This window comes from Dufourea novaeangliae, unplaced genomic scaffold (genome assembly GCF_001272555.1).
Source record: "Dufourea novaeangliae isolate 0120121106 unplaced genomic scaffold, ASM127255v1 scaffold162, whole genome shotgun sequence".
NCBI lineage: Eukaryota > Metazoa > Arthropoda > Insecta > Hymenoptera > Halictidae > Dufourea > Dufourea novaeangliae.
Genome location: NW_015374046.1, coordinates 1,671,287 through 1,695,627, shown reverse-complemented (window position 1 = coordinate 1,695,627; position 24,341 = coordinate 1,671,287). Strand labels below are relative to the sequence as shown.

The following is a 24,341-nucleotide window of genomic DNA, read 5'->3' as shown; positions in this document are numbered from 1 at the left end:
ATACTTTCGAGTAGGTATCGCATAGGTCTCGATTCTTTTTGATACATACGTCTTTATATGTATCGATATTGTATTAAAACTTAGAGAAAGGGTATTGATAATATCGATATGACTTTTAAACAAAAGCACCGTTTTTATTGATAATTTAACATATTGCATGTTTTCATGTACCACAAGTACATGGAAGATAATAAACTTGAAAAGTTTTGGGGTGCCTTATAAACTTGACGATCACTGTAGTGATAGCAAAAATTGGAAGTATAGTCATACTGTATTAAACAAGCTCAAATAAAAGGTTTTACTAAATTCTACTAGAACTCGATTATCTGCATAATATATCAATTATTATCAAAGTTTTTTCATATTTTCGCACTTGTTTTAGTGCCATTATAAAGGCATTTACAGCATTTTAAAATAATTCTGAATTGAGCTACGCAATAACTTTTAACGTAACATTGCATCGAAATAAATAACTAAAGTATTTACCTGAATGGTCATTTGACAAAGGAACGTCAATTTGTCGTTCTCAAACAGTCCTCGACTCGTGTAAATGAAAACTAAGTACGTGATGCTGTCAATTAAAAGAGCAACACGTTTTACTAAAGTATCCGCCGCTTCTGCAAATTTAATTGCATTTTGAAAAACAACGCTGAATGCCTTCAGGGAAAATTGGTAGAGCATGTTTATTTTGCTCAGGTCGTTTAAAACGAAGTATAAAAGACTGGCTCTGCATGCAACCGTGCGGTAAATTTCTCGAGCTTCATCTATCTTTACCGCCGTCACTTTAGCTTCGGCGACCTTTATTTTTATTTCCGCAGCGGTTTTCTTAGTAGTCTCGAGATTTATCACTAGATCGACATCACTCAAAATGTTTGGCCCCGCTGTCGATAACCTTTAAGAAAATATTAATTAACATTAATTTTATATTCATTCTCAAAGTTTATTGAATCTTACGTGATAGTTTAAATTAATTTTGTTAACAACATTAACTGCATAATTAACATAGTGCAATAATTTATTTATTAACTATACACGGTTGTTCTTTAATACCATTATTCAATTTGTATGCATTCGTAACATTGAAAATTTTTAACAATTTAACACCGGGAGACATGTATAAACGAATTTTCAGGTAGTAGAATTCTTTCTTTTCTGATGCACACGTGCCCTCGGATATAAGGTGTTTTATAACATATAGGATCCACTTCAGCGGTGGATGAAGAACAGAAAAACAATAAAAAAAGTTCATATAAACCTATGCCCTAGTTGACTTTGTACCCGATACATAGCCTGTTTGGAATCGTGAAATTTCAACGGAGATTTAATCGCTTATATGAACAATTTTTGTGAAGGTCTAAATAATAATGGTTTACGAGTCGCGTCGAATGTGTCCTCAAGTAATTAAACAAATGGATTGAGCGTATGATATTTTGGATTCGGTAGTAGTGTGGTTATTCTCACGATTATGTTTCCAAGGCCATCATTCTAAAGTAGGAAGAAATATAGAAACAAACTTCTTGCGTGACAATAAGAAAAAAAACAACAGATTATTTATGTAACTACAATTCCAACATAATTTTTATGAGAAAGTCGAGTTTCAATCTGTTTTTGGATTATTATGTGTGCATATGTTTCAGTAATCTGAATCGAATATAAATTTAAGAAATGTAGTACCTGTGTAGAAGATCGTCCTCCAATACTTTTAAAGAAATTTTAAATGAATTCTGTTGTATAGTCAATTCTGCTTTCTTAGATTCTAAGTCAGGTCTTTCGGCTTTCACAACATCCCCTAAAAGCTGTTCCTCTAAACCGTCTTTTGTTACGGTAAAGTTTATAAGAGTTGTTTGTGCTTGAATCTCGGGTTTATAGTGTGGATTAGCTAGCTTTGTTTGCAGAATTAACCGAAAACGGTGATCGTAATCGATTTCCTTGTCCCAAATTTTTATGGCCCTTTAGAAAGAAATCAATCAATTAATTAAGTTCTTATACAGGGAATCCTCGATAAGTGTGCGCCGACTCCTCCATGATGAGTGTGCGAACGTCATCCCCGTAAACAATCTCTCGTGACCCTGAACGTATCATAGGTAGCTTATCCCTACTGACCAGTAGTGATGGGCACCATCGACTAAAAACTATCGACTAAGTCGTTAGTAACCAACGACTACTTTCAGTCGACTAATTTTTTCAATCGTCAACTACTTTAGTCGCTTGAAGCGACTAACTTGAGGCGAATAATATTAGTCGTTTGAAGCGACTACTTTAGTCGATTAAATTTAGTCGCTTCAAGCGACACGCTCGAACTATCGAGCTATTGATCTATCATTGACTGGATCTTGATTATTTTCTTCGTGATGCAAACGAATCGTAATTTTTCCATATATTCTTTTATGCATTACCAAGAACTGTGCAAATTATTGCTTATAACGTAATTGATTTTCATAAAAAATTTAGCGCAGTTAATTTTTTAAGTGCCAATATTAAATAGCTTACAAAAAATCAAATATTAGTAATTGTTTAAAAAAAACTTCTTTACCACTTATATTTTTGAAATTCTATCTATGAACTAATAGATTTCCAAAAGGTAAATACATCAATGGTGCTGAAAAGTTGATGACATAATCTATACATAACCTATAAAGCAAAATTTCAGTCGACTAAAAACTATCGACTAAATAGTCGATAGTATGTTGCGACTAAATAATCATTAGTCGATAGTTTAATTTAGTCGATGGTGCCCATCGCTACTGACCAGCCTATATGTGTACTGTGTTGCAGAGCAGAGCGAGAACCGATCCTTGCTCTGTATCTGCCACACACACTGGCTACTCAGCAGGGATAGGTAACGGCTCTTAACGACAAAGCAGGTGACATGGCTTTATACTCGCGTTCTTTGAGTTTTAGGCTGCAGAAGTAATATATGAATTGATATTTCAAATTTTTTCTTACACTATTTCATTAAAACTGTACGGTATTAAGCCCTTATCATCCCTTGTTTAATAACAAGTGACTGATTAACTTTGTAATTAGAAATGCATGTTTTTCTGAATATACATTTTAAAATTTTTATATTTAAAAATTTTGTATATTTACATATACAAAATTTGCAAAATATACGTATATTCTTTATAACGAAATGACAAAGAAATATTATATATCTTTTGTGGTTTCTTTACGAAGAATAACGGCATTGTTGTCTTATAAATGTATAAAAAATGCTAATGGGAAATGTACCTTCCTTTTTTTATCAAATCTCGTTTAATAACGGGATCCAGTACTGGATCAATTGATTCCATAATATTTTCAATTAAAACTGTTTTTCCGTTTGCAATTGATATTTCAATATAACTTAAATAATTCGGCTGCGTAAGCCTAAGCACTTGTAATTCTTCTCCGTAGCGACTTTTTATCCATTTTAAACCTTGTAGTTGTGGATCTATCATTAGAGGCCATCTTGACGAATTCATTAAGATGGTTGCATTCTCGGAAGACATTTTATCGGTTGGTAGTCCTTAAAAAATACATTCAACATTTAAATTTGTTACCCCATAAAAATAGTTAATATTGATTGTATTCTGATGTGATACGTATACAAAAACCCATATGAGCCAGTGTTTAAAAATTTAATAGAATTCCACATATAAAACTTTGTGTAAGTTACAAAACATGAATGACACAAGATATCACGTATATGCATAAGCATATAAGTATAAAAGTGAAAAATTGTTTTTTCAAATAAAAAAATTTATAAAAATCATATGCTTTCATAATTCAGTAAACCATTGATAAATGCACATTGTTTCCATGCAATGACTATCACTGTTTCTTACGCTTAAGAATTTATATGTAAAATAAAAAAAAACATTTTTTTTATAAATGACGCATCGTAGAAAATTTGCCCTCCGGCAGCGTAATAGATTATACAAAAAAACTCAACAATTTCTGTATTTACAAGTTTGCTCTATCTCGTACCGTTACAAAGTTATATCAAGAAAACGAAAAAACACGAAAACTTTAAGGGCTGATTTCATACCCCTTCAAAGTGAAAACGGGTACGAAAGAAAAATTGCTCTAAGCATAGTTCAATATGCTCCACATTTATGCAAAGTTTCATTAAATTCAGAATTTTCAGATTCGGAACCTTCCCTTGTTAGATAAATAGAATAAATTCAATTGAAGTTCAGCAGATAATAATATAGGAAAAATATCACTGCGTTTAACCAAGTGTTGCGAACTGTATCTGAAACCAATTAACAGTCGCATTGATGCCTTTTCACTTTCGTGCACAAATGAAACGAAATTAAAAGGTAGTACAAAATTTGCACCTTCATTGTTCCATTGAGCAATTTGTGCATCATCGGATAATAATGTTAGTACGTCCAAACTGGGAGTTCTTGGTATTTTCGGCTCCAAAGTCTCCAGATACGGCAACCAATTCTCATTCATCAAATCGTGTCTATATTTTCGTGTGAAGCATCCCATGTATGAAAGGAATGCTGTTATAAGGAGAATATTGCCAGGAACAGTCACTTCCGAATTTGTTAACCTAATTACATGAAATAATTGAAACGATTAACTTTCTAATTATCAAATGTCAAAGAATTCCCATTTTAATTTTATAGCCGTAATTTTCTAATTATTTTTATTTTCAGACATTACACTGATATTAATATCAAACGTATTGCATCAACGTTACAACAATCCATGGCGATAAATTATTTAAAAAAATTAATAAAAAGATTGCATTAACTGGAACTAACGTTTCCACTGTTTCAGTCCATCGTATTTTCTCAGAAGCTAATCCATTCACAAGTCTATTCGCAAGATCAATCGTTAATGCAGTGGCATCTGCTTCATCCTGGCATTTCTGTTTCTCTTCCAAGGCTGCATTCATTCTTTCCCCGAGAACATCGAGTACTTTTTGTAATTCCTATGAGAAAGTTACAAAGATTGATAACTACTACTTTAGTAGCAGTTAAATATTAATGTTTATTCTTACAAAAGTGAGCTTCAGATTTAACTTTCTTATTCTTTAAATATTTCCACGAACAGTTTTCTCATTGTATCTTTTTATTTTAAACAATTGTATACATAAAAAATAAGGTAGAAGCGTAGATGTTTAAAACAACAGACGGATCATTTTTAAATTAAAGATATGTTTATACGATTATTATTACAATACAAAGTATTGTATTATTTTTCAATTTTCAAAAGGTTTTCACGTATTATATATATACATATTTTGCACCTTTTATTACGATATGAATGTGAAGAAATCGGTCAATTTCTAAATTTCTCAATTTTCAAAAGTTTTTCACGTATTATATATATAGGTGCAAAAAAATATATATATATGTATAAACATCCTGTAAAAATGGGAAAGCTAGATGTAACAGTAATTTACCGCTAATCGTCCTCTCAAGGAGTTCAAATGATCCAATGCAGCTTTAAGCTCAGCATTAGCTTGTGCAAGTGCATTCCTTAAGGGCTTTACAGTTTCATTAATGTAATGAAAGACCATGATGTTTCTAACCCAACTGCAAAGACCAGCGGCTGCTTGAGACTTTGAGTAAATAATCTCTGGATCGAATTCTATAACAATTTAATATATTTATTTCTCATTCAAGTTATGTATATATTATTATGTCGTGTACGTATAAATCGTATCTATATTAGAGCTGTGACTTTATAAGATACCCAAGTAGTAAGCTACCCGTGAGATACCCGGGTATCCATTAGATATTCGAATATACAAGACAGTTGTGTCCGATTTCGCGTGGAATACCCCCCATGTAAGTTCATTTGTAACTTCATTTATAATGTTTATAGTTATAAATTTTGTTCATATGTAAGTATTCACAAAATAAAAATTCAGGATATTTTATACTTAACCTCTAATCTCTATTCACTATCATATTCGTAATCATTACTGTTAACCTTTGTTATTGATGTAAGGCTGAATAGCTTTGACGACTTCAGCGTGAATATTTTCTTTGTCATAATTTCGAAGCTGCGAAAGAAATGTGTCAACATGACCCATCATCGCTTTACATGCTTTCCAACTTCTGTCTTTGGGGATTTGTCCTCTGGGAGCAAACAAGACCAGTACAGCTTGTGCTACCATAGCTACTTGTTCCGGTGGTGTTCCAAAGGATTTCAGTTCAGTCAGATTGTTCTGTAAAGGTCGTATGACTTTAACAAGACTCATAATTTTACTATTACTGTTATCATAAATATATAGAGGGTAATGTAATAGTACAAACAATAAATAATGTAAAGCTGATTAAGGATTGGTAAATGTAAAGATTTACTTATACCGTTTATATGTATTTAACGTTTTACTTTCTAGATCGAAAGCAATTATTATAAGTACACAGTGCGGCATAACTATAGAATCATCTTAAAATTTTTTATCTTTATGCATTATGATTAAAATGAAAATGAACCAAATATGCCATGCCTGAAATTGTATTGAGATATATTGCTTCTTCAGAAAATGATAGATTATATTCCCTAGAAAAAAGTGGTTCATTTTTATTTTAACCAGAATACATGTGGATTGAAAATTTTAGGATGGTTTTATCGTTATGTATTTGTAAAATACACGATTGTTTAAAATTCAATATCCTTAAATAGAGCCTGACACGACCTATAAAAGAGTAAGTAAAATGTTTTAACTCCAGTTTTTTCTAAATTAGTCTAGATAATCCTTCAGAGTCTTATTACAAGAAAAAGACGAACTAATTTTCCACTACTGCGACAAATACTCCTTACCTTATAAGAATTTGTAGAAATCATTAACTCGATTAGAAAAGATATTTTTTAACCGTTTAAAAATTTGATGTATGATTTCGAAATAGTGAAATTCATTAGTTCAGTATGGATAATAATTATTAACGAAATTGCAATGACTGATCCTGTATTCTAAAACTTCAGACAGCTCCTTACTTTATTTAAAGTATCGAGGGCAGCTTCAGCTTGTCGCACAGCCGGCTCAGCTTTCATTAAATCTTCATCGCAACGTTTCTGTCTTTCCGACACTACTTCTTTTATTTCCGCTATTTTTGCTTCTTCCTCAGATACTGTACACGAACAATATATTAGTATATTTATCTATTTAATAACGAGCAATAAAACATTGCCGTTAAGTACTATAAATAGAAAGTCCTCAAGGAGATTTTGACAGCATGATAAGAGTAAAAAGTTGCTTTTAAATAAGAAATCGGATTAAACAATGGAAGTTTGAGGCCATTGGAATCACAATTCATACCAATCATTTTTTCAGCTTCGGCTTTAGCGTTTTCGGCACGAACTTCAACAAGAATCTTGTCTGCTATTTCATTCTTCTTTTTTAGTTCAACTTCCTGGACTGCTAAGATCACTCTTAGCTCGCTAACCTACCAATTAAAATTAAACATGTTTAAAAATGTATCGATTTCGATATTTATTAAAACGTTGAAACTTGTAAACTTATAGAGGAAGTTTTATGAGAGTAGGTACAAACTGTACAAGTTACTATTATAACTCGGTGGAAGAAATAAGAAAGGCTTAGTAGACGTACGTCTAAAGTGTGGACGTTTCAGAAATAATTCAAGTTGCCAATTACTATACGGAATACAATACACTTCTTGTAATAGATGCTCAACGTGGTCACTATTTCTTTAAGTGGTTAGGCCACCTTGGTTGAGTCGAAGTCATAGTCATTTTCGACAACTTTGTTTGGAAAGATAATGAAATGCAGTGGTGTCCGCAAATAGGGAAATGTTTGACCCGCGAATAGGCTACCGTTTGTCCCCCTTCACTCCTTTGTAAATAATTAAATATTTAAAAGAATTACTTGACCCGCGCAGGATTCTAATTTTTCCAAACCACTCCGTAACCTGTCTATCGTTGCCTTTATGTCGTAAGTTCTCTCTGCAAGTAACTTCGAATATAAAGCAATTTGTTCCAAAAAAGATTTCGGTGTCGTATAATTGTATCGTCTCTCATTTTGCAAATACAACGCGGAGATATCGTTGACGCTGGTATGCACAAACGACATAAACAAAGACGCCGATTTTTTAAACTCCTTTGGAAGTTCTTCCAATTCCTGCAATTAGTAAACGTCGACAAAATTAATTTGCGACAATAATGATTTCATAATGCTTAGTGAATCCATGCTAATAGTAAATTAATAAAGTAAGATTGTTATGTTTTTTAATGTGTTGTACTTGTGAACTTTTAATAAATCATCATGAATATTGCTTAATATATGGTCGTTATTGTGAAGGAAACTAATTCTTTTGTACAATTTCGATTCAATTTAATATGGGTGGGCAAATACTTATGAGTGGTATTTGACAATAGAAGAATTTTAAAAATTGCTTTCAAACACTGTGGATAGTTTCAATAGAATTAACTTCGATTACGTATTCTTATATGTTTCAAAGTACATTATATATAAATTCAATTTTTATTTTCTCTACTATATTGTTTAGTTATAATTTCTAATCTATACAGGTATGGAAAGTTGTCATACTTCTAAGAATCTAGCGGAAACTGATCTCAAAGCTTCTAGTGGCCAGCTCTGTACCCAATTGATCGAAGTATTGTTTACAATTGCTGGGAATTGTCTGGCTCTGTTTCGAAGAGTTGATCCAACAGGAGAAAAGCAAAGAACGCATTTTAAGCGACCTCGTACTCTGTCGATGAAAAATTTCCAGCAGTTTTCATTGGTGTCCATCATGCCGGTTTGTTTCACCTAAATCACATGAATGTTTGAGTAGAATATTTACCCTTATAAGCTTATTGCGTCTAGATGATATTTTTGCTTATTGCCTCCTATAAGTAAATCTATAAATACAAATTTCGATATTCCTACTCACTATAATCTTTGTATGAAGTTGTATCGAACGGTTTCTGAGATTTTCGTCATAAAAATTAATGTAAACACGACTTTAATTCAACTATTTTTAAGAACATTTAGTTATACAGAAACAATTTATTAATATAAAATCGTGTTTGTATTTATTTTTATTGAAAAAATTCTTGACATGCAAATAATAAGAAATATATACGGTTTCACTTTTATTTATGAATCATTCTCGTTCGAGCAAGCAACAAGCATGATTGGAGAATTCTTTATTTAAAATAAGAATAACAAATAAAAGTGACAAATAATTAGGCAAATGAGAATAATAAATAAAAGATTTTCATAAGATTTATGAAAATACATTTTTTATTACTGTTCGGAATGAATATTATGTAGAGACAAATATGGTGTGCGATTACAATTTCTTTATAAACTATCTCATTTTCGTCATAATAGTAAGGATCTTAATATCTATGAACAGGTATGTACATACATATATATAAAGGAAATGGAAAATAGCGTGTTACAAAATAAAGTTAATTTTAAAAAATACAAACTAATTTTGTTACGAACTAAAACGTGTTTTTATATTGCGAAGATTTCATTTTACTCTTATCAACATTGAAAAGTACCTCATTTCTCATAGAATTTACGATATTATCGATGTCCTCGTCAGGGAATAATTCCGAAATTTCACCAAAGGCTAGCATGTCGTTTATAAGAACCAAAAATCTTTCATCGGCGACGTGAGAATCGGTCATCAAAAAAGTAATTCCGATTCCTTTAAGCCCAGCCTTTAAGTATAAACTTGCTAAATCGGTCCGCAAGTCATTCATCGAATATCCTGTTTTTAGTTGCATCTGGAAAACCTATGCAAAACTGACAAGTGAATGAAGGTTTTAAGTTTTGAAATTGAGAAAATGCTTTCAAAAGTGTTAAACGATTGTAAAATTGTATCCACTGGTCTCTGTAGTATAAGGACGATTATAATACAATAGATTCGGAGGGAATACACAACATTACCTCCAATCCTGCGATGAAAGACGCAAGAGAGGAAAGAGATTGCTTCCCGCTTCCTCCAACTCCTACTAAAAGTGCATTTCCTCGTGGTGCCTCCAAAATCCGATTTATTTGACACACTTGATACATTGCGTCTTCGAATAACACTAAATGCATTGCTGATACCTGTTTCAGAGTACATTGTATGAAATTATAATAGGGACTGTTGTGTGTGTTATATTATGCAAGTCATCAATAAGCAAATTCGTGTTCATTATATCAAAAATTCTTTACCGTTTAATTTTTTTCTAGTTACATGTAAACTAATACAATTTATTTTACCATGTGACAATACAGGGTATCCAAAAAGGTCGGGGTCAAACTGATACTACATATTAATGAGGTCGAGTAGGTAAAAGAAGTTAATTTAGTACATTTAAAAAGTTCAATTTTATGTTCGAAAATGCTTTATTGAAAATTTATAAGCGTTCAAAAATTTTTATCGATTGCTATGGGAGTTATGATAAATATTCAAATTTTCCTGGTTAATGATTGACAACTACTAATCAATAAATGCAGCAATTTAATTTTTCAATGACAGATGGGAAAATCGGTAGGTAAACGACAAATTCTTAAAACTAATAATTTGATGCCGACATAGTTAACCCTCCGAGCATTGGACTCCCGGGGCGTCCGAAGCCGGATCATTTCTGACTCACATCGATAGGTTACAAACACAAAGTCACGGTAGCTCGAGCTCTTGTTTGTCTCAAGTTTTGTCGATTAGAAGGAAGGACAGCGAGTAAAAAAGGAAATAAAGTGAGCCGAACACGTAAGTCAATACTTCTGCGACGTCCTAGCCCGGCATACTGATTTTTATACAGAAATACTAATTTTTCAATTACACTATACAGTACTATTAATTATAGAAACTAAACCGATTAAAAATTATGGAAAAATTAGAAGTCGGTTTTTTTATCCCAAATCCCTATGTACTATATGTATTTACGAGTGCTTCTTACCCCACTTTCAAAAGGAATATTTCAATTATCAGTACAAAAATAAAGTATAATGTTGAAATAAATGATTATTATATTTACCAGATCATTATAATTAAGCAAAGCTTCATCCAATAACTTTGTCAGTTGGGGCCACTCTTTTATTGGCATATATTTTGGTTCACCGATTCCCTCAGCGAAATGACAATATATTATCGGCCGAGCAAATATAATATTCTCGTCCATTTCCTATAATCAAAAGTATGAATATCGTATTAGTAAACAGTACAATAATAGGGTCAGATGGATGTTGAAAACCTGATTTTCTCGAAAACTGTTAGGAAGGTAATTTTAAATTGTAATGATAACGACATCTGTTATGATCTAGATCTAGCAAAACCAATGTTTTGAACAGGTCTTCTTAGTACTTCGTCTTACTTACTCGTATAGCAGAAGTCAATAAAGAAACGTCGTGCATACCAGACCAACAAGCAACTAGGTGTAACGTACGATTCTATTATATGTATATGAAAATTTGTATGATTATTAAAGTAGTTTGTGTAGGAATTTTATTATACGATAATATAATATAATATATCGTTTGAACAACCTAATGATACATTCATAAAATATACACTGCACATAATTAACCTGAACAAAAACAAAAGCACAAACAGAAAAAATTCATTTTTCTTTGAATTATTTTTTCTTATGGAATCACCACCTGCCAGGTTGTAATGCCTGACTTGAGACACCTTGTAAACAAAATTGAAGTACTTACAGGAATATTTTTACGAAGTGATTCCTTCAATAGTTGCTGAAATGTGTTCTTGTCTTCGACATTGACCAACTTATCGGAATACACTCTCATTGCTTCATGAACATACAATCTTATTAAGTGATTGGGCGTTGGCACTGCCTCGCCATTAGCGAAAAGTATACCCTTGAAAAGCATTATATTCCTGTATTTTTTTTTTAAGTCGTAACGTTTATTGTTAAATGTAAATATTGTAAAAGACTGGCACTTAATTTCTGTTAATTACGTATATCATAGAGAACCAGTATATGTACTATCGTGATATGCATGGTGGTAACAAACTCCTGGTACATCCGGATGGGGAAGGATTTTACATGAAAAAATCAGACGAAATTTAAAATAAATTCTTGCAAGTAGTATTTTCAATACAACTTTGGAAATTTGTTGGAACCGGATGCTTTGAATAGGACTTGGCTAAAGAGTCTGTTCACTTGGTTGTCCTTTCCTTTTTTTTTTACATATTTTAATCTTTACTTTTTTGAGAAATCATGTTTCGGACGAAAAAATTTTAATTTACATTTTTAACCTATTTTTTTTATATTGTACTATCATCCACTCGATTGAACCACGAATTTGCCTTCACCTTATTCACAAATGTACAAAGTATACTTTAACTAAATTAGTATTTAATTTAGCAATAATTAAATTATTTTGAATGATTATGTATTATAAAAATTTAATGGGTATTTGTTAAGTACATAATTGTTAGTATACACACATCTGTTAAGTATATGTGGAAAAAGTAAATGCATAGAAATATCCACTTAAATGCGTAACTAAAACAATTGAAAAATGTATAGGGCAAAAGTCGCTGCTATGATTTTTATGAAAATAGATTAGATCAAACTTTGAAAAAGTCTTACTTGAAATATGTTTGACAGATCGCGTAGATTAAATACATAGTGGAATTTGACAGCTGTTGGCAAAAATGTGCTTGAAATTTTACTGTGGCAGAATAATGCTGCTGCTAATAGAAGTTCAATATTTTTTAGTAGCGACACATTGAATTTATTGAATGGATTCGTCAGATGTTGATCGAATATTTGACTATAGATTCTGATTAAATTATCCTCAGATGGAAAACTGCAATAAAAAGAGAAATAATAAGATGTATTTTCAACTTTAACGATAAAAAATTAGATATTATTAAACTGCTTACTAAATTGTAAATATAAAAGAGTTTCTTTCGTTTATTATTAAAAAATGCTCTTAAAGTGTATGAATAAATGAAAAAACAATAACAAATATACACATAACTGTGTTGGCATGTTCTTTGATAAGAAGTGTTATACTGTACTACTAAATCAGAGGTAATATTTTTCAATCAGCATTTTAAGTCTAGTGTTGAAGACTTTTTCTCTAGTTTACTTAATGTTAAAGACTACCGTTCCCGTCATGAGAGAAGGAATTCGTGGTCCCTAAGAGGAAAGAGAAGAAAACGAGAATAGTGGAGTGAAAGAGAGTGCGAAGCAAGGAATGGAAGGATAAAAGGCTGACGATAGGGAAGGGTGAGTAGGCCAGCCTAGCCATTTTGTTTTTTCTTGATGCGTGACTCACTTGACTGCGAAAACAGCGAAGTGTCTCTGTAAACGAGAATTTATTGTGAAGCTTCCAGCTGTGGGATTCATGCAGGACACGTACTGGGTATTGTGAATTTCTTTCAAAGTCAGCTTTGCTCGGTCGTACCTTAAGTTTCGAAATAATTAATTATTATTATTTCACCAAGAAGAGATGAATCTGATACGTACGTGATCTTTTTACAGTGAATTCTGGTTGAAATTATACGTTTAACAACTTATAAATTGACGAATTTTCACACTGAAAAATATGTGAGACATCTTTTTTTTAACTACTGACAATCATACCTAGGAAATGAAAACAGCTGCCCATTGGCTACTCTTGGTCTATAGTTTCCATTAACAAATTTACGCAAAAATGAAACGACTTAATAAGAAAACAATTATATTTTAATATATATTTTAATATATTTTAATAATACCACAGTAATTCGCATAACTGCTTACGTAGCTATTTTTATTATTAAAGAACAAACGAATTTTATTGACAAATATTTTCATTACGTCAAATAGTTTTTGGGATATTAAGGAAAATGTACTTTTCACCCCCAATTTTGAAGGCTGTTCTCACCTCTGAGATGAAAATGTCAGGAACTAACAAAAAATGTTTGAAATATTTTACAGTGCTACTACTTGTGCCTATAATACACAGGGTGTTTCTGAAATGGTCGTGCAACTTGAAACGATGTAATTCTACATGCAAAAATAAGTCGAAAATGTAGAATAACATTTTTTCGTACGATGCTTCGTTCCCAAGATAATCAATTTTCAAAATTCATCTAAAGCGTATGTATTCATAGTGGCAATAAATAATAATATGATCTAAGAGAACAGTACATTTGTATTTTTTAAACTATTGTACAAGATATACCCCTTTTGGTTCCCTTTTATAGTAGTTTCTACTTTGTTTAGTTCTTATTTCTGGTATTTACAAGAGTTCTAGAAATCGAAATGATTGAACTATTTTTTATTATTTAGAAATTAATAAATAATATAGGCAGTAAATGAAACACATATTATGAATGAGTATCGAAAGAAAGACATTATACAAATATACTTCACAAATGAAGGTACTTTTAATACTTTTTACACATTTTATAATTAGTACCAGTGAGTGTAATCGATGTGTTGCCGAATGAGTGTATGGGGCTGCACCGTGCCATATGTATCGACCTCAGGCATATTCATATCATCGATAAAATATATCAGCTTTTTCATACCGGGTGGCCCATAATTTCTGCCTGTCTTTTTTTCCAAATATTTCTCCATACTCCTTTGTAACATTTCTTAAATACGTTATATCAGATTACATATAACAGTCAATAAACATCTCTATGATCTTTATTAATTTTTTATTTGTCAGTTTCCATCTCTTCACACACTAACAAGGGAAGCTCCCGAATTGACAAACGCCGATTTTGATGAAACTCTGTGAGATTGTAATTCTCATAAAAACATTTGACACGTATTTTTTTAGCTACTCTTATCCACGTTGAAGGGGTGAAAACCGTCCTCAGAGTTAGGGGTGTAAACTGTATTCGGTCGAATATCTCGGAAAATAGTAGAAATATAAAAACGGTATACATTGCAATATTGTATGTTTTTTTGATAAGGTATCCAGCTATATACAGTAGACTCTAACTATATTGCCACTGAACATATTGCCACATGAGGCACTTCCCCTTCACACGTACTTTTTTCGCGCACACAAATCTCATCAAAAATCGTTGTCTCACCATGTTGCGTACGCTGGCACACCACACAGTGTGTGAGAAACACGTGTGAGCGAGGGGCGTTCCAATCGTACATTAACTAGCGTGCACTAAACGAGCTTCTACTGTAAATGATTACAATAGAAACAACAATGCAGTTTTGAACGCTAAAGCGTAAAAAATCATGGGATAAAGAAGGAATTTGTTTTATCGAGTCAGCACGTCTCTATAATCTTCTTTGAAAAGAAGATAACGGAGATAAAAACATTAATCTGATGTGGAATTATTAATGGCAATCAAAAATGCAACAAAAAGAAACGAAATATATTATCGTGCTATGATTTTTAGAATAAATATAAAATGTTCGGTGTGAAGGTAGCGAATAGCTAATCGTTGACAGTGTAAAGGAAATATTAATTACCAGAAGTGGTGTAATAATTCAGAGGTACGTTCGCAATGTTGTAATCATCCGGAAGAGAACCCAACTTCTCAGCAACGATTACACTTTTTCCCGAACCAGCCGCACCTATTAACATCACCGGCACTTTTTTCTTGATGAGAATGTCCAAGAAAAAGTGCAAGTACGCCGTGTCACCGGTTGGCACAAGAGTGGACTGTGAAACGAAATTAATTTTAAACATTTCACAAATATGGAAGTTATACATCGCGAAAAAAATCACTGGACTGGTTGCATAAAATACCGGTCATGTACAGGGTGACCTAAAAGTACATATAATTTATATGAACATGTACGGACATTTAAATTGGCCAGTGTTCTGCAAGCACTGCGTTGCGTCCAACAACAAATATTGAAAATTCATTATACAGGGTGAACCACGAATTGTGATCAGTAGAAATTACTCTGTTATTAGCAGTCCGATCGAAAATGTTTTTATCAGGTATAGCATGGTTTTAAGAGAGCTTTAACGTGATTATAGCAAATTTTTTGTCAACTCCTTTTTTTCATGATTTTTCAAGGTCACCTTAAATTTTTTGCAAATACACCTATAATTTTTGTATGCCTATCTGTTAGAGGATTTCAAGACGAATTCGGTAAGTATCATAACATAACATGTGTTACTTTTTTTTTCATCTGGGTCGAGAAAAGATTAAAGAAATATTCGAATTGTAATATTACAAAGAGTATCGTATGCTACGCTATTGTACGCGTTCCGATGTTGAGCTCTTGCCTACTGTTTGTAAACATTTCGTTCTGTACATTGGAACACATCTAATGATATCTCATATCTCGATAAAAAAAACTATGTAACAAAAAACAGATTACAGCAATGTATGCCCCCCTGGAAACCATGCAACATTTGTTTGAGAAATTTTTTTGTGCAACAAATAACTTACGAGTTATTTGAAGTCATCACGTTATGAGACTCACCCTGTATAATTTAATAATATATAGGTACTTTTAGAATTCTGATTAATGGTTGCGATAACTGAAACTTATAAGAAGATAAGTATTACGTAATTATTTTAGGATGTTTCTTTAGTCATTGTTGATAAACAAAACATTGTTGGAACAAACCTGTAGAGGGATTTCAGGATCTAATTCGAATTCATGCACTATATCAGTCCATGGCGACAGCTTTTTTGTTTCTTCTTCAATAAAATAATGAAATATATTTCCACCAGCTGGTAATTTGACCGTCTTAAACTCATTTTGCCACCATTTATTGAACTCGTTTCGCCAATCAATTAACTGGTCTTGAAAAGTCGCCGATCCGAATGCCCAAATGCAAGCAAATACAAAATACAGTTCGTACCTTTTTTTCGAGTGAAAAAACGAGCCAATATATTATTCAATTCATCAATTTATGTTGAAACTATGAAAATTGTAACTTCGTTCCTATTATGTGTATATTTAATTTGGGAAAATTTTTTGTATTATATCTATACCATTCTTTTGGGCAGTCTGCTGGTACATTATCCGGGGTTAAAAAACAATCTAACAAATTACAGAGCATTTGCAGATGACAAATATCTGGTAACGGGGTGATTTTCTTAAATCTGTGCTTCATCACATCTACCAAAGGTGGAACGTATTTATCGAATAATATAGTCAAATTTGTTCTTTCAGAAGGCTCTCTCGTCTCTATCCAACTGACTGCAAATCTATATTAAATGCAAAATCAATATGTATAATTTATTATGAAGTAATGGAAGTCTAGTAGGGGGACTTAACAGCTTCTGGACATTCAATCGTACAACATCGTCCGCCAGATACTCCGTCCCACGTACGGGTATTGGCTAAGAGCAACGAAAAGCTAACTCAGCCAAATTGGTGCTGCCTGCCATAATCAGACATAATACACATGGAGTTTTAGTGGGTATACCCATAAGGGGAGTCCCACATGGCCGGTACCACGTTCTTCCGGTGTGCCTAATGCATTTCTCCATGTATAAAAAAAAATATCAATCAACACTCCACTATTATCTAAATAACATGGCAACATAAAGTCATTTTAAAACATCTTCTTGCGGTAATTCTAGATAAAAATATCGTGGGATGCTGAAGAACAATTATACATATTGTTAAAACATTAAGCGTTTTTTTTCAAATATGTTGTTGTCTATGTATGTTTATATTAAAATTCATGTCATATATTTCTGTTTATAGGTTGTAAAAAGCGGAAAAATTTGTTAAGGTCTATTGGTGTACACAAATCGACAATGCTGACCCCTAGAGAGTCGAAATTATATTTAATTGCGATGAAGTTGCAAAAACAGGCTAAAAGACTTCATATTCAAAATTCCATTTTAAGAAAGAGATTAGAAGCAACAAGCAATTTCACAAACATGTCAATTTTTAAAAAATACATTAATAACAGTACGACAGTTAATTTCACCCATTCGCAATTTCTGTTTACACATTTTAAAATCCAGAGGCCGGCGTTTCAATATTCAAGACGAAGTATTTGCTTTCTAATCTAAATGAGTTTTCTTCCCTACTAACCAAATTGTAATATGTAATGTAAATGTATTTACCTTAAGCAAACAGTCAGTGTCTCAATTGGACTTATCCCATAACCCTCTTACCCCATGGACCCCCAGCGGAGGCGGTGCACCTTCATCGAGGTTTTCCCCGCGTCAATAAAAAAAGAGAAAAAAAAATATTGCAACGAGTCTACGAAATACTATAGGGAGGATTTAACATTGAATATCCAACACTTCTCACTAACCTAATACAATTCAAGTAAACTTTAAAAAAATTCAGAACTTTGTTCACGTTTGGTTTACGTTAAAACCAAGACTAAGTGTATGAATATATAATTTTTCATTGTAGGAATAATAGACATTAAATTACTCACGGGTACCATCCGATGTCTTGCGGATTTATGTAAAGAATTCCGGCTCTGGATACTGTCGCTGGAGTGGCCGTTCTAAAATTTCCAACATTTGAATTGGTTTATATTCTTTAATATACATGTAAAAAATAAGAAAATATACTGTTTAATAGTAAGTGTATGGTAAAACAGGTTTTATGCACTTCTAAAATTTACGAATTTGTGGGACGCAATACAATTGAACATAAACTACATATATTTTACTTTTAATCTAAATGAATTTTTAATAGAAAAGGTTTTGTTTTACTCCAGTTTTTACAAATTATTATAAATTTGTAAATTGAAATAAAAATCCGCTGTAAATTAATTAAGTAATAATTCATACATTCAATAATAAAATTAATGTAAACTGAACATTACAATAAGTAATAAAAATGATGCAAATATAAAATATTATAAAATGAACTGGACAAAGTATGGTACAATCATTAGATATTTGACAGTATAACAGGGAGCAATATGTGTCGAAATCGCTCGAAGACAGATTTCATCACCCTGCTATTGTTCAACCACTATTTCAGATTCCTTCAATAATATGAAAATGAAAGTCAAAGAATAAACATACTTATATTGAATGAATTTAACTACTTTTCAATAAATATTTACAAAGTGACAAAATTGAGATTGTTACCGAAGATTGGAAATCTCAAAGAGAAGTCTCATGTGGGCCGTCAGAGCTATTCTTTCGTTGCTAGCTAATGTTAGTACTTTGTTGTCATCCATAACAGTGTTCAATGATTCGATCCACATTGGATCTATGTCACCGTCAAAAATGATCCACTTTGGATCGTTTCCTGTCATGTTTGCTTGATCCCTCATTATCACTGAGAACAATCTTAAAAAATATTAAAATCATTAATTATTTAACTTCTTACGATAAACATTCTAAACGAGTAGGTAAATATAAGCGACTAAAAAATCGAGTTTAATTGATTTTTCAACGTCACAGGTAGGGAACTGTGGAGGGAAATACTGACGCAGGGTAATCTCGGATACAGTAATATTTACTTTATATTTATATGTTTATACATATACAGGGTGTCCCAAAATAACTTCGTCTCCCGAAAATGAGGGGTTCGTGAGATGATTTGAAACAACTTTTTCTTTAGCAAAAATGTTATCCGAATCTCTGTTAACGGGATATTAACGAAAAACCCCGACCAATCAGAGCGCGAGTCTGTCGGACGAGTTCCCGCGGTAACGTTAGGTACCAATCGCAGCGCGTAACCAACGTTACCGCGGAAACTCGGCTGGCAGACTCGCGCTCTGATTGGTCGGGGTTTTTCGTTGATATCTCGTTGACCAAGCCTCGGATAACATTTTTGCTAAGAAAAAACTTGTTTCAAATGACCTCACGAGTCTTCCATTTCTGGGTCCTCCAACATCTTTGTTTCACCCTGTATATATATTTTCCACATGAATAAAAATTCATATGGAAAGACTTGCTTCGAATGTTTGTCATAATTTTGCATGTATGCCTTCTTTTTAATTAATTCAGAATTTTAGGTACGTTCTATAAAATTTCATAATGGTATTGTATATGAACACATTTATGATTTCAAATGCATTATTCTTATTTTATCTACTATATGCTACTTATGATACTATATCTTGTAGAACGAAATAATAAAAATATTCAGAGTGAACTGAATGAAACGTTGGAAATAATTCGAAGACCGTATCGTGAATTTACTTAAGATATCGTAAGTAATATCATACCCGTCTTTCCACTCTCGAGTAGCCGGATTAATGATTCCAAACAATTCGTCATTGGTCACAGCTTTCGGATTCAAATCATTGTAATACGGTTTTAGTTTCTGATTAAAATAGGTTCGATAGAGTGTTTTCCAGACTTGGGTCTTCCCAGTCCCCGCAAAGCCGACAATGAAAACAGAATGTCGAACGTGAAGTAATTCCTCCAATTGAACGACCTAATTATGTAAATTCAGTTTTTGACAATTTCTGCAGAAAACGCGTGGCACGTTGACTGCCCATTACAGAAAACATCGCAAAAAAGGAATTTGTTTATAATTTTCAGTACTAATAAATGAATTTTTCATATAACAACGCAGTTATTATAATAGAGCGATCCTTCTAGATTAAAATAATCCAAGAACGAACTCGCTACCATAAATACTTTTCGAAATATAAATTTTTAAATACAAAAGTACATCACGGTTTCACGAAAATAGGCAAAAATCGTATACTTGCTCTTCAAACGGATACATCGTGCCCGGTTGACTGATGTTATACTACTCTTATCATGTTTATGTTATTGTGCAAACTTATTAAAGTGTCCTTCAAATAGTGTTTATTTTCAGTAAAGTAAACCGTAAGTATTATCGATTTTCTCTACTTTCTATGACCTTTAATGACCTTGTCTAATAGGTCACTGAACTCGTTTTAAGTTCCTCTATCATTCTACGGAAACAAAAACATACCGATCTATTTAAACAAAATGGAGATGACCTTGAAATATCCAAAGTACCTCCACCTGCGAAGAAACTATTAGCACCATCGGATGGCTCTCTTCGTACTGTGCAATTTTAGTTAAACAAATATTTCTGTGAACCTTATAATTTCGAAGATATCTGAGGTGGTAATAGTTATTATCCCACCCTTTATAATTACATGTCGTATCGTGTGGTGACTTAGCAGGCGTGCACAAGGGACATAAATAATAAAAATCTGTGAAACTGTTTGTGGCAATTTCATAAACACACATGCCAATGGATTTGGTAAGTTTTGGATTGTAAAGTTTTATTATATTATAACTGTAATAGTTCTTCTAAAATCGTATTCCAAAGTCAAATTGTTACTTCGAACACACGATGATGTCTAATATGTTATAATCATATATTGGTGAAATACTCCATTGTATCTAACAAAAAGGAAACGCAAAAACTGTCCGCTCAACTTAGCAACAAACGCTTGACTAAAATAGACTGATGAACTGAGCGACTAATTAAAACAGAGTTTGGTAACTTCGCATGAATTTGTAACCTTACTTTCAAGATGAAACCATCCTCTGGTTGTAATTTTAAATCAACTGCTGCTTCTTTAACTGTTAGTTCGAATTCCAAGTCCCTTTTCCGTGGCACATCCAAAGCAGGGAATAAGTCTCCTAAAGACATCGGTAAACGGAAAGTGAGTAACTGCTACTAAGATGCTGGTACATAATAGTTTATCTTTAAATCACATAAAATATTCCAACGTGGAATTCTAAGTAACTCATGGATTTTAACTGAAATTGTGGATGGTCAACGATAATTAGATTACTTAATTTAAATTACTAAATTAATGTGACAGTGAGTCACAGAAGTATTCGTACTCTCGCAACTCTTGAATTCAAATGATTAATTTTTTTTTAACAATATACATTCTGAAATGTTTATCAATAGATATGTATAATGCAATAACTAAGCTTTCGAACGATCTGTCGTTTATTGAAAAATAACAATTCATAGTAATATAAATGGAAACTTAAGTAAATCACTGCAAAAATTTCACAAAAGTATTCGTATTTGTATCAGTTGTATCGATGTGGAATAAAAATAATTGTAACTAACAGTTCAGTACGTAATTAAAAGTATAAAATCCACTGGGACCGTGATAAATAAACCACGTAAAAAAGATCTAAAAAAATTAACAACTCTGACGGAAAAAGGCTGTTGAGAAATGTTACAAAAAATCGAAGAATAAACGGACCAAAACTCGCCACATTTGTTGCAGCATATTTCAATATGGACGTGGATGTAGAAACTTCTAAAACAATTTTCAGAAAAAAAGGATTTAATGGCCGTGTATCACGAACGAAGACGTGTATAGAGGGTTACCCTTACTTCACCGACAATCATTTCACCGACATCATTTCATTGCCACCGAAAAATATTTTTATATATTTTAAACTATTTTTAAACACTTTGTTGCTTACGTACTTAATCGTGTTAGTAGTCTGTAATAAATTGAGAAGGCAGAATATACTCACCGATAAGTCCCATAAAGACAGGTACATCGTCCGTTATGATTTTTGGGATGTTAAAGTCTCTGAGAGCTCTCATTAACACCTGATCCTCCTCTCTTTGAGGATCGTCCCTTTTCAATTTTCCAGCAACAACCAAAACCGATTTAATTGCCCTTAAACCCCAGTCGTAGTGATCCTGCTTCGACAGAAGTTCTCGGCAGAGCTGATAAAGCGTTATGAATTTTCTAGCCAACAATCTAGCCTCTTGAAAACCTTCCGCTACCAGCATGATCTCGCAAATAAGGTCGAAATCCGGCACTACCATCGCGCAGGGCCTTTAAAGGAAGTCAGTACACAAGATGTTACACGTAATTGATATCAAAAAACAACAAAAAAAATGAAACAAAAGTAATTGGAAGACCGTGAATAGTACATAAATTGCAAAGGTTTATGCACATTCACAGTTTTTGAGGCAAGATTTATAGAATGAATGTCAAAACGAAACTTACGATCTTTATTAAAGCGTTTCTGAAGTCAAAAAAATTGTCACCAGGTGATGAACTAGATGAATGAAATCGGCGTATTCGAGAATGAGGTGATTGACTCGCGATATAAGCTATGCCCCTTGATGCCATTTATCAAATGTCATTTGATCATTTTAAGTTCCACGCCTCAAAATTTTCATGAAGTATACCGTCAAGTCATTATTCGAGGTGATCAAGTTAGCTGAGACCACCTGCATATTATCATTGCGTATAACCCTGCAGCTCTAGATTATTAGTATCGATGTATCATATTTTATATAGTGAAGAGTATGAAAAATCGGTCCTAATAAAAAAATTAGCTTTCACCATCGAATTAATTCCCTTCGAATAAAAAAATTATCTTTCGCGGTCGAATAAATATCCTTGGAATAAAAAAATGATCTTTTCCATCGAATAAATTTCCTTCGAAAATTTTATTTATCCGTGATCTTTCGAATAAAGATCAATCGAGTTATTCGAACTTTTGAATAACGGGTAAAGATAAATTATCTTTTATTTGATTCGTTATTTAAATAACTTTTTATCTATATAATAATCATCTTTGTCTGACACCAATGTCCTATTATATTGCCCATGTTCGATTATCTTGAAAACGAAACATGATCCGAAAAATTTTTATTCCTCTTTTCGAGTCACTTCTTCTTATAGAATAACCTCTTGCCCGATTGTACTACCCGACCTGTGACTCCCCATATACATACTTCCATATAGTACTTCTATGAAATCCATATATCAGTGGAAAATTAAGGAAAAAAGTGCAACGGGAACTAAACAACTTAAATACATTTGTATTTACCGGAACAAGGTTTTCAAATTTTCCGGTAATTCTGTTCTTCCTGCGTATCCTGGATTCATCGTGATGAACATTCCAACAGTATTAACGAGATTTAGTTCTTCCCCAAAGAACAAGAATGTCAGTTTACCACTTTTTACCCCATCCAGAACCGACTTTACTTGCACAGCAACCACAGAGAGCACTTCCACCGAAATGCGGTTGAATTCATCAAAACAACCCCACGCACCTACTTGTGCCAGACCTTTATAAATATTTCCGCAAGACTATAAAAGGATAAAATATAATTGTTCAACATTAAATATTTAATTTGTTGTCATGATTGGAATTAGAATTACTAAAGACATTAAAATTTTTGTGTTATATTTATCAACCAAATAATTACAAAATCACTACTATAACATGAACACGTATGAACATATTTTATAAGATTATTAAACATATATTGAACATACTACTGGCAAACATTATTGCATCACTTGTACACTAGTGAAAAATTGTCGTCATTCAATATTCCATAACTTTGTTAATATTCATCAAAACCTGTTCAAAGGTTTTCCTTTAACTAAAGAATAGTCTTTTTTTAAGTTTTACATAGAATGGCCCCCTTAACCCTCGAACTACTGGACCACGCACTATTGTACTCGAGTCACTTCTGACCCCACACCGATATTCCGCTAACACAGTGACGGTGCTCGAGCTCGAGACCGATATACTACAGCATTGTGTCGA

At 32.5% G+C, this 24,341-nt stretch overlaps 1 protein-coding gene across 1 annotated transcript in view; it reads right to left on the bottom strand.

Moving 5' to 3' along the window:
• Window positions 1-24,341, bottom strand: part of LOC107189679 (dynein beta chain, ciliary-like) — a 59,718-nt gene that overhangs the window by 8,455 nt on the left and 26,922 nt on the right. The window contains exons 30-56 of the mRNA XM_015578262.1: window positions 23,613-23,875; window positions 22,296-22,606; window positions 21,316-21,431; window positions 20,027-20,238; window positions 18,939-19,142; window positions 18,272-18,343; window positions 16,860-17,075; window positions 16,489-16,726; window positions 15,373-15,565; window positions 14,348-14,525; window positions 13,220-13,348; window positions 12,526-12,745; window positions 11,627-11,788; window positions 10,948-11,094; window positions 9,872-10,033; window positions 9,481-9,717; window positions 8,516-8,737; window positions 7,835-8,086; window positions 7,268-7,394; window positions 6,946-7,079; window positions 5,935-6,172; window positions 5,402-5,589; window positions 4,758-4,927; window positions 4,323-4,543; window positions 3,232-3,508; window positions 1,675-1,950; window positions 487-892 (exon numbers count right to left, since the gene is read on the bottom strand). Coding sequence (XP_015433748.1) covers window positions 487-892; window positions 1,675-1,950; window positions 3,232-3,508; window positions 4,323-4,543; window positions 4,758-4,927; window positions 5,402-5,589; window positions 5,935-6,172; window positions 6,946-7,079; window positions 7,268-7,394; window positions 7,835-8,086; window positions 8,516-8,737; window positions 9,481-9,717; window positions 9,872-10,033; window positions 10,948-11,094; window positions 11,627-11,788; window positions 12,526-12,745; window positions 13,220-13,348; window positions 14,348-14,525; window positions 15,373-15,565; window positions 16,489-16,726; window positions 16,860-17,075; window positions 18,272-18,343; window positions 18,939-19,142; window positions 20,027-20,238; window positions 21,316-21,431; window positions 22,296-22,606; window positions 23,613-23,875 — 5,571 coding nt within the window. The remainder of the gene's footprint in view (window positions 1-486; window positions 893-1,674; window positions 1,951-3,231; window positions 3,509-4,322; window positions 4,544-4,757; window positions 4,928-5,401; window positions 5,590-5,934; window positions 6,173-6,945; window positions 7,080-7,267; window positions 7,395-7,834; window positions 8,087-8,515; window positions 8,738-9,480; window positions 9,718-9,871; window positions 10,034-10,947; window positions 11,095-11,626; window positions 11,789-12,525; window positions 12,746-13,219; window positions 13,349-14,347; window positions 14,526-15,372; window positions 15,566-16,488; window positions 16,727-16,859; window positions 17,076-18,271; window positions 18,344-18,938; window positions 19,143-20,026; window positions 20,239-21,315; window positions 21,432-22,295; window positions 22,607-23,612; window positions 23,876-24,341) is intronic.